The sequence below is a fragment of the Neofelis nebulosa genome, chromosome 2 (genome assembly GCF_028018385.1).
Source record: "Neofelis nebulosa isolate mNeoNeb1 chromosome 2, mNeoNeb1.pri, whole genome shotgun sequence".
NCBI classification, from domain to species: Eukaryota; Metazoa; Chordata; class Mammalia; order Carnivora; family Felidae; genus Neofelis; species Neofelis nebulosa.
In genome coordinates, this window is record NC_080783.1 from 44,892,264 (window position 1) to 44,906,233 (window position 13,970).

General features: G+C 35.0%; 1 protein-coding gene across 1 annotated transcript; it reads left to right on the forward strand.

Annotated features, from left to right (window-relative positions):
- The first annotated feature begins 3,448 nt into the window (after positions 1–3,448).
- Positions 3,449–11,141, forward strand: MSTN (myostatin). Its single transcript, XM_058711326.1, has 3 exons — positions 3,449–3,968; positions 5,736–6,109; positions 9,241–11,141. The coding sequence occupies exons 1-3, from the start codon at positions 3,596–3,598 to the stop codon at positions 9,619–9,621; spliced, it is 1,128 nt and encodes a 375-aa protein (XP_058567309.1). The 5' UTR covers positions 3,449–3,595; the 3' UTR covers positions 9,622–11,141.
- The last annotated feature ends 2,829 nt before the right edge of the window (positions 11,142–13,970 follow it).

The window sequence follows — 13,970 nt, forward strand, 5'->3', positions numbered from 1 at the left end:
TCATGAAACAGCCAAAGCCAGGCCATCAGCAGTCAGACCACAGTGAAGGTTCCTACTCTGAGGCCTTGGGAAGGTTGCAGTCCCAAGCAATATATGGAGAAGCAATGTATGTTCACGAAATTTCTTCAGTACCTCTTAACTCATTCAATGTTGATCTCTAGAGAAGTTGGTTAGATATAGATTTTCAATATTCACAGTAGTTATGTTCTATAAAGTCACTGCCAGCACTGAACGAGTGATTATTGAACCTCTCTGCTCCTAGAGGAAATACAAGGCTACATTCCTGTGAGCCTCTGGTCACAACATTTTTACCAACCAATCAATATATAACCCTGTTTATCTGTTTAAAAATATCTTATTTAATACATACTGTGGATTCATTAACATTGAACTCACAGCCAACAGGTTATAGATAACTCAAGCCTGAATAGAGCTCATCTAACAACATAGTTTTCCATAAGGAATTTTTTTTCTAAGACATATCACAACCTTATTTCTTAAACTCTAGTAAAACATTTATAACATAAAATTGACCTTTTAACCATTTTTAAGTATAGAGTTTGGTGGCATTAAATACATTTATATTTTGTGCAGCCATCATCAACATCTACCTCCAGAACTTTTCGATCTTCCCAAATTGAAACTCTGTAGATATCAAACAGTAGCTCTCCCACCAACCCCTCCTCAAAGCCCCTAGCAACCACTATTCTACTTTCCATCACAGCCTTCTCGTTCTTAGGAGCACAGCACCTTAGCACTAGGCACTGGGGACCACTGTAAACAGTGGTCCCACCAAAAAATGTAAAAAATGTGGTACTAAATAGATTGCAAAAAGGGCATTTGTTTACAGTATGAGAGCTGAAACAAGTCAGAGCATTGTCTTGTATGACCTCAGCTGGGAACCTGTGCATTAGAAGATTCAAAATTTCACCATTCTGTGCATGTGCATGAGTGGCCACAAAAGCACCCTGCGCATTGATTTTGGGTTAAAAATAAATTTTAGCAAGTAGGCAAATTTGCAAATATGGAATCCATGAATAACAAGCATTGACTATATGTGGAAATGACAACCTTTGTTTACTTTATTCTATGTAGTAAGAATAAAGAGCTGAAATATGCCTGCAATAGGCCTGCATTAGAAAATTCTAGTTACCTCAGAGGACTAAAGAGGTAGTCTACATGAATTGATAATTGGCAGCTACAACCGGTTCTAGTTCATGGGGAGGATATATTTAAGCATAATCTCAAACCCCTCTGTAGGAAACAAAGACTGAGCACTCAAGTAACAGTTATCAATCACTTACTATATGACAGGCACTATATTCAACAATTTACATGCATTATTCAACGTTTTTTTGTTTTTTTTTTTTTTATTTTTGGGACAGAGAGAGACAGAGCATGAGCGGGGGAGGGGCAGAGAGAGAGGGAGACACAGAATCGGAAACAGGCTCCAGGCTCCGAGCCATCAGCCCAGAGCCCGACGCGGGGCTCGAACTCACAGACCGCAAGATCGTGACCTGGCTGAAGTCGGACGCTTAACCGACTGCGCCACCCAGGCGCCCCTACATGCATTATTAAATTACATCCCTCCAAAGCTCTCTGAGGAAACTGAAGGTTAGATAAGTTAAGTACCTCATCCATTATCACATAGTTAGAAGTGGCAATGTTGAGATTTGAACTCAGGTCTGCCTGACTCCAGAGCCCGGGTTCCCAACTGCTATGCAATTCTAATCAAGTTTAAAAAAAAAAAAAAAAAAATCCTTGACTTACTCAGAAGTATACAGGAACATATGTTACAATGATTATAACCTTGCCAATATTTATACATAGAAAAATAAATTTACTAAATAAAACTTTATAAGCCTGATCTAATATTGTTCCACAATAGAGTATCTGAAACCCTTCAGGCATCTGGTTTGTGTCTGGTTTTCCTTAATCTTTAATGATGGGCAAATCTAATGCATTATGTAAGGCCATTTTTTTCTCAAGAGATGTAGATACCTCTTAAGAATTTGATGAAAATGCATTAACTTTTCAGGCTACTGAGTTGCATTTTAGTGCACTGAGGCAGTAAATTAGTGTACAATGTGCAAAAGTGGTAGTGACCTAAAAAATAAATATTTGATATGAGCCACTGCATTCTCTTGGGGGTGGGGGGAAGTAATGGATTAACTCTCCTAGGAGTCCTTAGCTTACCAAAAAGCAGTAGGAAGAAGAAATCTCCTGTGGCCTGGAAACAGCTTGTTTCTCACTGGCTATGTTTGCTTAGCTCTTTAACAGTTCATTTGATTAGATCTTGTGGCTCCCAAAGCTAAGGTTGAGAGTTTGATCCCTACACAGGCCACTTAAATTTAGAGAACAAAAAGCTCCATTCTCTGCTCCCAGACCTTACCCCAAATCCCTGCCAGGTGTCTGCCCTCTGGTCAAAATGAGAAACTGGCAAAGGGGTGCAAACCAATCGTAGTATTGGGGAATGTTAAAAACGGACACCCCTTTATTATGATGCTCTTTCACTTTTATGTGCTGACAGTATTTTGATATAATTTATATAGAAATGGATACTATGCTTTTAATTTTTGCCAATGGAAATCTGAGGCAAACTGTGCTTAGGTGCTGCATTGCCAGTCGCAAAACCCATTGTCTTCTTATTCTGAGTTCAGAGATTTTTTCTACTAGCTGACATTATCCTCTTGGTAATAAACAATGAAGAAACACATCTTCTGAATAATACTAATCTGCAGCTTTACAAGAGGAAAGAACTGAATAGTAATCAGCCAAAAATTGAGCACCATTTTCATAGTAATGAAAAACATTAAATTATTTAAAAATAATTCCATGTGTAATATAACATTATAATAAGTTGATTTTTAACGTGTGCTAAGAATTTAAACAGGAAAACAAGCCTCTCAAATTTTAGCTGCCAATCTTTTACTAGTAACACTATTTTAGCTTTTCTTTAAATTCAGGTCTTCCTAACTTAAATTCATATTTCCCTAATTACACGGCACTTAAACATAATTTAATACAGTAAATAAAATTATTTTTACTTCAAATGCTTGCCTAAATAACAGATACTCATTTTAATTTTTAAGGAAGTAACATTTCAACTTTTTAAGCATGAAGTGTAAAACTAAGATTTACTTATTTAAATTATAACCTGAGTTTCACATGTAAAGATTAAGAAGATTTAAGTGTAGTTTCTATTATTGTTAACATAGACTTTATTTTTTTTCAAATGTCACATATATCTTTCATTATTTGTAGATTTATTTCTTTTATGAAGTAGTCGAATGAATCAGCTCACCCTTGACTGTAACAAAATACTGTTTGGTGACTTGTGACAGACAGGGTTTTAACCTCTGACAGCGAGATTCATTGTGGAGCAAGAGCCAATCATAGATCCTGACGACACTTGTCTCATCAAAGTTGGAATATAAAAAGCCACTTGGAATACAGTATAAAAGATTCACTGGTGTGGCAAGTTGTCTCTCAGACTGTACAGGCATTAAAATTGTGCTTGGCATTACTCAAAAGCAAAAGAAAAGTAAAAGGAAGAAATAAGAACAAGGAAAAAGATTGTATTGATTTTAAAATCATGCAGAAACTGCAAATCTATGTTTATATTTACCTGTTTATGCTGATTGTTGCTGGTCCAGTGGATCTAAATGAGAACAGTGAGCAAAAAGAAAATGTGGAAAAAGAGGGGCTGTGCAATGCATGTACTTGGAGACAAAACACTAAATCTTCAAGAATAGAAGCCATAAAAATTCAGATCCTCAGTAAACTTCGCCTGGAAACGGCTCCCAACATCAGCAAAGATGCTATAAGACAACTTTTGCCCAAAGCTCCTCCGCTCCGGGAACTGATTGATCAGTACGATGTCCAGAGAGATGACAGCAGTGATGGCTCTTTGGAAGACGACGATTACCACGCTACCACGGAAACGATCATTACCATGCCCACTGAGTGTGAGTAGCCCTCTTAGTGTATATCAACAATTCTGCTGACTGTGGTTCTAGTGTTTATGAAAAACAGATCTATTTTCAGGCTCTTTTAACAAGCCGTTGGCTTGTATGTAAGTAGGAAGGAAGAGTTTCTCTTTTTCAAGATTTCATGGGAAATCTACTAATGAGACTGAAATCTGCTGCACTAAAAACCCAAAAGGAGATAAAATAAAATGTTTTCATGGCATTAATGTTTAGTTTAATTTGACAAATAGGAAATGCTTATGCTTTCACTGCTCGGTACCTGCAAGGCAACAATTGGGAGATACTACAATGTTAAAAACCTACATGAAATTTCATGATTGCATTTAGTTGCCTGAAATAGGCATCTGTAATAACAATTTTTTTTTCTCTAATAAAAGAGAAAAACGTCTTCTGCTAAATGCCTAGAATGACTTCTGTTATTCAAAGCTACTCCTCACGGTGTTTCTATGTTCTTTACAAATTAAAATATTTAACTTTGAAAGCTTTTACACTGGAGAGTATAAAAAATGTTTTTTTTAATTTAATGTATTAGTAAGACCAGTGATGAAGTGACATAGCAGAATGATAATCATGAGCTTATTATCAGAAAATGCTTAAGAAATAAACATTTTAATTAAACAGGTTATGGCTCACAAAGTCCCACTTCTCCCTTGACCCCGGCACTATTGTTGAGAGTCCCTGGTTTGCATGTTTCCAGGAAGGCACATTGTTCAATGGCCTTCTAAAATATTGTTTTCTTCTTCATATGAGGGAGGAGGACTATTACCTGTAGTATCTACCTTGCTTCTGAAAGAGAATATATTTTGTACCATTGCTTTTTCAGTCATTTCAAAACGACACTCAAGGAAAGGCAGACAGTCATCTTAACAGAGAAGGCAAGACAAGAAAGATTTTATGCTATGTGTCTGCAGTCTTGCTCTAAACAGTGCTTTTATACACTTGAAACCTGACTCAAAACAGTTTCAAATACTGTTTTGCTTATTAGGCAATCACGTTACAATGCAACAAATAATTCTCTTTTAAGACTCTGCTATCTAGTCCTGGAGTAGATTTACCTTATTTGTAAACAATCTTGGAAAAACAAAAGGGGGGAAGAAACTGCTTGTGCTGCTTACAACGACAACCTGGCTCTAAAGACCGTGTTTTCTAACTTTTGAGATAAGCCTGAATATAACATTCACATTTTTGTGCTAATTACCTGATTCGTTTTGTTCCTTTAGGGCTATTCCAGAGCCAAAACATAACAGATGTGCTATATTTTCTACTAATTCCCAGGGCTCAGTTAGTTGCTCAGCGTGTCTTGTCCCCAGGTAATTCAGGCCTGGGGGAAGGGTTCCTTCTTCCAGACTGATTGGTACAGCTGCTCAGTAAGTGTAACTACTCAGATTCCCAAAGAATTCTAAGTGGATGTTCCTCCACGGTGTCTCTTGTTCTCTCTAATCATCATCATTTTAAAATTTCATCCACTGCTCATTCTTTCATAGAATTCTCTTTAGCCCACAGTTCTCTGGGAGGGAGCAGATACCTCATAAACAGCTGAAAAAACATATATCTAAAAAATTCTGAAAAGCTAGAGTAATTATTTTCTTTGATATTTTTCTGAATTATGAATGAAATCTTACATGGTTTTTCACTTTAAAATATGCATTCACTATTCCAATGGGGGAAAAATGCTCACCAATTTTTTATTCATTTTTTATGAGAAATAATTTCAATAACTATTTTTCTTTTCTTATTCATTTATAGCTGATCTTCTAATGCAAGCAGAAGGAAAACCCAAATGTTGCTTCTTTAAATTTAGCTCTAAAATACAATATAATAAAGTCGTAAAGGCCCAACTGTGGATATATCTGAGACCCGTCAAGACTCCTACAACAGTGTTTGTGCAAATCCTGAGACTCATCAAACCCATGAAAGACGGTACAAGGTATACTGGAATCCGATCTCTGAAACTTGACATGAACCCAGGCACTGGTATTTGGCAGAGCATTGATGTGAAGACAGTGTTGCAAAATTGGCTCAAACAGCCTGAATCCAACTTAGGCATTGAAATCAAAGCTTTAGATGAGAATGGTCATGATCTTGCTGTAACCTTCCCAGGACCAGGAGAAGATGGGCTGGTAAGTGATAACTGAAAATAACATCTAGCAGCAAACATTGCTACATTTTGATTCATCATGTGAATGAATAATAGTGGAAAAATCACTACCCATTTCCTATGCTCATAAACCAGACAAAAGTATCTTACTCCAATGGTAGCTCTGTACCCAATAAAAAGTAGGTGTCTAATTTCATATCCTATGAAACACCCTCTTGATACTTTTATTTTGCATGAGGATTAAAAAAAACAGTTATGCCATAGTCCTTAACTTCTTAGGGAGTTCTTTAGAAGCGGGGATGAAATATAAAGTGCTTTTCATTGATATGCTACATGATTTCATGGATAAAAACATGAAATCTTCATAGTGGATTCTACTACATAGCCAACAAATTTAAACATATCTTTTTATCCCAGAAAAGTGCCAAATATGTTGAAATTTTTTGGTTTAGAAAAGCAGAAAAAACAAACTTGAAACATTATAATTAAAATAAAATGCTTGTATTTATAGCATGATATGTTTATATATGTTTACATAAATATGATATTTATAGTATGATACGTTTAGGCCTATATCTTATTAAATGTATCATTTTCAAGGTTCCTCATAATAAATATGTTTATTATTTTGTAGACTGTTGACTGATGTACATGTAGATTACTTTGTGAATTACCCCTAATGAAATTTAAATTTCCAGGCTACTTAACATTTGTCACCTAGCTTATTTCGAAGCTGCCTTACCATTTTTGTGCAAGGGTTTACTTAGGTGATGCCAACTAATTTAATATCAGACCAAGCAGATGACAATACTTCATATATTATAAATTTTATAAAAACCATTTTAAACCCTAGTATAAGTTTAGAGTTACTCACTGTTCTGCTTTCACAAACTTATTTAATGTGACCACACTTTTTACTTCTGAAACCTATTGACATAATTTAGAACAAAACATCATACTTGCAAACAATAAATGCTATCTTTTTAGTCTTTAAATGGTCTTGGTTTTAAAGAAGTATATAATTATTAAGTCAGATCTACTTTATTTTTTTAGTTTTATTTTTTTTTTAATTTACATCCAAATTAGTTAGCATATAGTTCAACGATTTCAGGAGTAGATTCCTTAATGACCCTTCCTCATTTAGCCCATCCCCCCTTCCACAACCTCTCCAGTAATCCTCAGTTTGTTCTCCATATTTAAGAGTCTCTTGTTTTGTCCCCCTCCCTGTTTTTATATTATTTTTGTTTCCCTTCCCTTATGTTCACCTGTTTTGTCTCTTAAAGTCCTCACATGAGTGAAGTCATATGATATTTGTCTTTCTCTGACTAATTTTGCTTAGCATAATACCCTCCAGTCCCATCCATGTAGTTGCAAATGGCAAGATTTCATTCTTTTTGATTGGCGAGTAATACTCCATGGTATATATATATCACATTTTCCTTATCCATTCATCTGCCGATGGACATTTGGGCTCTTTCCATACTTTGGCTATTGCTGATAGTGCTGCTAGAAACATGGGGGGTGCATGTGTCCCTTCGAAACAGGACACCTGTATCCCTTGGATAAATGCCTAGTAGTGCAATTGCTCGGTTGTAGGATAGTTCTATTTTTAGTTTTTTGAGGAACCTCCATACCATTTTCCAGAGTGGCTGCACCAGCTTGCATTCCCACCAACAATGCAAAAGAGATCCTCTTTCTCTGCATCCTCATCCTCGCCAACATCTGTTGTTGCCTGAATTGTTAACGTTAGCCATTCTGGCAGGTGTGAGGTGGTATCTCATTGTGGTTTTGATTTGTATTTCCCTGATGATGAGTGATGTTGAGCATTTTTTCCTGTGTCAGTTGGCCATCTGGATGTCTTCTTTGGAGAAGTGTCTATTCATGTCTTTTGCCCATTTCTTCACTGGATGATTTGTTTTTTGGGTGTTGAGTTTGATAAGTTCTTTATAGATTTTCTATACTAACCCTTTATCTGATATGTCGTTTGCAAATATCTTCTCCCATTCTGTCGGTTGCCTTTTAGTTTTGCTGATTGTTTCCTTTGCTCTCCAGAAGCTTTTTATTTTGATGAGGTCCCAAGGTCAGATCTACTTTAAATCAAAACATATTCTTTAAAATATTATATAGTTTTCCAAATGATATATGTTTCTTTAAATATGCTACATGACAGGTGATTGACTCACAAAATGATGTGATTTTTTATAATATTAAGTAACAATAATTACCAAGTCGATTTTGATTTTGATTTTGATATAGGATAAAAACCATTATTAATTATTTAAGAAAGTACTTTTTATGGGTAGTATTTTAATGATCAAAGTTGGTAATGTGACAGAAGTTTAAATTATTATTAAACAGATTATTATTAAACAAGTTAAACATAATTATTAATATGACATACTCCTCAGATCTTTCCATATAAAAAGATAAGTCTCAAATGCATTAAAAGATTGGGGCAAGGGAAGAACTAGCAAATTATTGTTTAAATATATGAATAGAAACATTCAGTGAAAAAATAAAATGAAATATTTTTTGTATCTTCTGAATCTGTCCCTCTCTTCCTCAGAGTTTTTCTTTCCAACCCAGTATGCATACTACCACCTTCATTACCCTACCTCTCTTTTTCCTATTACAATCCATAAAGGGCTGGGAGGGAACTATTTTGCTCTGGCTTTAATAGCAAGTTTTCCCAATTAAAGATCTAGGGAACAGAGGATGGATGAATATACTTATCCCTCCAGAAGTCATCAGACACATTTAGCCAACATATTTAATTAGAAGAGAGAGAACTAACTGCTTTCTTCATCCCTGCTGTCCTCCCTCCTCCTTGACTCTACTCCCTCTGTCCCTTCCTTCCCATAAATATTTTCAGAGTACCTGTTATGTGCCAGGCATTCAGATACTCAAACCAGTAAACACAGAAATTAAAAAGACATAGATCTGACCACAGGAGAATTAGCATTGTTGCTATGTTCTTATGAGCCACAAGGGAAGAATCACGCCTAGTGTAAATTAAAATCCTTAATGCTGTGCCTTTAAAAAATAAATGTGGTATGAGCAAAATGATTAATTTCTTCAAGAATGACTTCTTGAAGTAGGAAAGTGTTTCAGGACCTATTAATATTACTGATTGTTCTTTTCCTTCTCATGCAGAATCCCTTTTTAGAAGTCAAGGTGACAGACACACCAAAGAGATCCAGACGAGATTTTGGGCTTGACTGTGATGAGCACTCAACAGAATCTCGGTGCTGTCGTTACCCTCTCACTGTGGATTTTGAAGCTTTTGGATGGGATTGGATTATTGCACCCAAAAGATATAAGGCCAATTACTGCTCTGGAGAGTGTGAATTTGTGTTTTTACAAAAATATCCTCATACTCATCTTGTACACCAAGCAAACCCCAGAGGTTCAGCAGGTCCCTGCTGTACTCCCACCAAGATGTCTCCAATTAATATGCTATATTTTAATGGCAAAGAACAAATAATATATGGGAAAATTCCAGCCATGGTAGTAGATCGCTGTGGGTGCTCATGAGATTTACATTTGGTTCATAACTTCCTAAAATATGGAAGGCCTTCCCCTCAACAATTTTGAAACTGTGAAATTATGTACCACAGGCTATAAGCCTTGAGTATGCTACAGTTACTTACGCACAAGCTCAGTATATGGACTAAAAGAGAGAATATATGCAATGGTTGGCATTTAACCATCAAAATAAATCATGCAACAAAAAGTCTTATGATTTCCAGAGTTTTTGAACGAGGAGATCAAATTACTTTTATGTTCATATGTATTACAACATATCTAGGTAAATGAAAGCAATTCTCCTTGTGTTCTCATGAATTAAAGGAGTGTGCTTTAAAGTCTATTTCTTTATGGTATCATTTAATATCTACAGTAAAATCTGTATGTAGTATTGGTAAAATGCAGGATTGTTAAATACTGTCATTTGAATCATCCTCCAACACTTGAATTTATATTGTACGATAGCATACTGGTAAGATGAAATTCCACAAAAATAGGGGTGGTACACCATTTGCAAGTCCCCATCCCTATTATGATCTGTACAGTACACTAACAATCCATGCCAATGGTGCTAATACAATAGGCTGAATGGCCGATATTATCGGGTTTCTCGAATAAAAAACATTCAGTAAAATAGTAAGTTTCTCCTTTCTTAAGGTGCATTGTCATACACCTCCAAATGGGGAATGGATTTTCTTTAATGAAAGAAGAATCATTTTTCTAGAGGTCAGCATTCAATTCTGTAGCATACTTGAAGAAACTGCATTATCTTAAAAGGCAGCCAAAAAGTATTTGCTTTTAATCAGAATTTCAAAATTACAGCCTGCCTTTGCAACACTGCAGTTTTTATGATAAAATAATGGAAATGACTGATTCTATCAATATTGTATAAAAAGACTTTGAAACAATTGCATTTATGTAATATGTATACAATATTGTTTTGTAAATAAGTGTCTCCTTTTTTATTTACTTTGGTATATTTTTACGGTAAGGACATTTCAAATTAAGTCTTAAGGCACAAAGACATGTCATGGATCACAGAAAAGCAACTGCTTATATTTCAGAGCAAATTAGCAAATTAAATAGTGGTCTTAAAACTCCATATGGTAATGGTTAGATGGTTATATTACAATCATTTTATATTTTTTTACATTATTAACATTCACTTATGGATTCAGGATGGCTGTATAATGTGAATGTGAAATTTCAATGGTTTACTGTCATTGTATTCAAATCTCAACGTTCCATTATTTTAATACTTATAAATATTATTAAGCATACCAAAATGATTTAACTCTATTATCTGAAATGCAAAATAATAAACTGATGATATCTTAACAAGAATTGTTAATTTTATTTTATAATTTGATAATGAATATATTTCTGCATATATTTACTTCTATTTTGTAAATTAGGATTTTGTTAATCAAATTCATTGTACTTATGACTAAGTGAAATTATTTCCTACATCTAATGTGTAGAAACAATCTAAATTATATTAAAGTGTTTTCACCGTTTTTGAAAGACAAGTTTTATGTTATAATGGTTAATTCTGCATTTCTGATTTCACTTTATTATAAAAGTCTAATGGTTTAGCAGAAAAGTTTGGGTTAGGAATTGTAAGTCTGCTGCTCAAGTTCTCATAAGTGAAATTCCCATTAAATTGGTTCTGGTCAAGTTGCTTTAAATATACGAAAGCAAGAACTAGTTATACTTGTTTCATTTCTCTTTATCTTGACCTGAAAACTATTTATATGTTTTCATAGGTTCAATTTCCAAATGCATTGCTGTTGGCAAGGGTATATAGTCCTAGAGTTACAAGTTCTACTGAAGCCACAGGGACACGGAGAAGCTGAATTTATTTTTCTTAGCATTTAATTATACTGGAACGTTTATTTGAACTTTGGGGGCACCAATTTTCAAATTGAATTGAAAAACAATTATAAAGTACCTAGAAATCCTTAAGTGTAACACTGTATGTAATGTCTTTGAAGTGGACTCTCTTCAGTACACCCTCAGTAGCTTAGTAACTTTGCTATAAAGCAGTCTCTAAGTCTAATAGAAGAGGTAATCAAAATTCTGTCTAGTGTTATGGTTCCTAAATAAGTAATTTATAATTAATGTAAATGTAATTTTTAACCACCAATGATACTACAGCAATTTACACTCATACAAACTAAGTGTAGAACTTTTTCTAACTTTAGCATGAATATATTTAACATTGACCAGTCTAGAGCTGTGAGGGGGTTGCCCCTGTTGAGTGAAGGACCAACTATGGTGATGGGGAGAGGCCACTTTCAGTTACACACACACCAGAACCTACTTCTTCTAGGGCCATGGATACACCTGATCCCAAAGTCTGGGTTAGTTGGCCCATTCACGTACCTTGGGCTCTGGAGTACAAATAACTGGGGACCTTGGTCTCTGTCATGGGAGGAACAAACACCCTTGGTTTCTAAAGACTCAGTCACAGGACTCCCCAATCTTTATACTCACCTTTACCAAGGAGCCCCAGGATCACACCAGCTTCACTGTGTGGTAGCCCTCTTTGAAGCCCATATGATCATGAAAGAAAGCAGCAGGATCAATCTCTTTTGTGACAGGACCTAGGCATTTCCTTTTCTATTTTGCTAAGGTCTTAGAAATGGCAAGAGTACTCATAACTTTCATTGTCAGAACCTCAAGAATATCCACTTGTGGTATCATAGTAACCTCTGGGATTTTCAGAAAACATCATGTAAAGTTCAATCAGTGCATCAGTTTTAATATTCTAACTGTTTTGTAAGACTTCTCATACTTCCTACAGACCTATAGTAGTTAAAAATACATACATACACGCATACATGAATATAAAAACAAAAACCCTTCCAAACTCAACAGTCCTTTTTGTATTCAAGTTGGTTTTTACACTTTTGTATAGAACCTTATTTTCTTAAAAGAAGGCTGTCATTTGATATTGACAGTATTTAAATTAGAGCCAAATTACTCAACCCTAAAAATGAAAACAAATTTATTTCACTTTAAATCATGACAGACACATTTTAGGATGTCAATGACCCTTTTGAAATCTGTTGAAAACTAAAGACAGTCTCACCAGAAGAAATAAAACTCACAACTTTGCATATAATTTCAGGGAATTTAGGGCCTTCCTAGAGTGCATCCGTAGAACCTAGTTTATAAACGCTTGGGAGGGATCTTGTATTTTTCTTCCTAAGATAAATATCATTTATGAAGTAATAAAATATATTTATCATGGCTGTTTCCCAATTAATTAGTTTTACTTGTTAAACAATTTGAGTGTTACAAAAGGAATATAAATTTCAAATCAGCCTGGATGTCTTAATGTGCTAAAACCCTTATTATTTACAAAAACATTTTGTTTCTTAAAGACTATCCAATCACCAACTGGCAACTCTATGATAGGTTAAACTAGATAACTAAATAAAATGGACTTCAAATTATAGAAGCATATTCTTTTTATGTTTCAAAAACAAAATTAGGATATCATCAGGACTAGTGATGTGTGGGTATCAGAATTAGGAGGGTATGAGATGGTAATATTTATTGAGCACCACATTTGTGCCACGCACTTTTGTGACATGCTCAGTACATAAGACATTATTGTTCCCAGTTAACAGGAGAGAAAACCTTGAGGATCTGTGACAATGGGAGGTATCTCAGTGGCCAGCCTGGATGTGAACTAAGAGCAGTTTAACAAAATTTATTGCTCTGGTTACAATTCTTCACCAAGCCCTAATGGAAGAGTGAAGCTATATATTTTTTAATGTTTATATGTTGTAATATGTCCTTACTGGATTTAGTGTTGGCTTCTGCAAAAGGCTCTGGGGCTGCATTTTAGTGGGGGAGAATAGAGCTGGTATTAATGAGAAGGAGGACAAAGACAGGGTGATTAGCATAGCACAGAAATGGGCACAGAGAGGTGGAAATGGGTCAGTGTTATGTGAGGTCTGGAACAAACCTTAGAAATCATCTGATTTATATATGACAGAATTGAGGTCTAGAGAGAGGGTTGCCCAAAGTTGTAAAGCGAATTGGTTCAAGAACTGAGACAAGAGCTCTAAAATGCTAGAGAGAAATGAAGGGTGGGTCAGAGTGGGAAGAATGATTCCAGAGGACAAAATGCAGGAGAGCTAAAAACAAACAAGAAGCTCTAAGTCATGGTTTGCTTGCTGGGAAAAGTCAATACAAGACACTAAATAAATGTTCATAGGATTATCACAATTTACATCTATTTAAATAAATTTTATCGACCTGAAGATTTTCCTGGATAGATAGTCTCTAATGGGAAATCTATGGTACTATGCACTTAAATCCATTACTTTATTGTATATAGTAAT

Bases quoted from the DNA above. Each gene is read 5' to 3' on its own strand.
- MSTN (XM_058711326.1), top strand. From the start codon at position 3,596: ATGCAGAAACTGCAAATCTATGTTTATATTTACCTGTTTATGCTGATT. The intron at 3,969-5,735 runs GTGAGTAGCCCT...ATTCATTTATAG, and splicing joins CATTACCATGCCCACTGAGT to CTGATCTTCTAATGCAAGCA. The intron at 6,110-9,240 runs GTAAGTGATAAC...CTTCTCATGCAG, and splicing joins GACCAGGAGAAGATGGGCTG to AATCCCTTTTTAGAAGTCAA.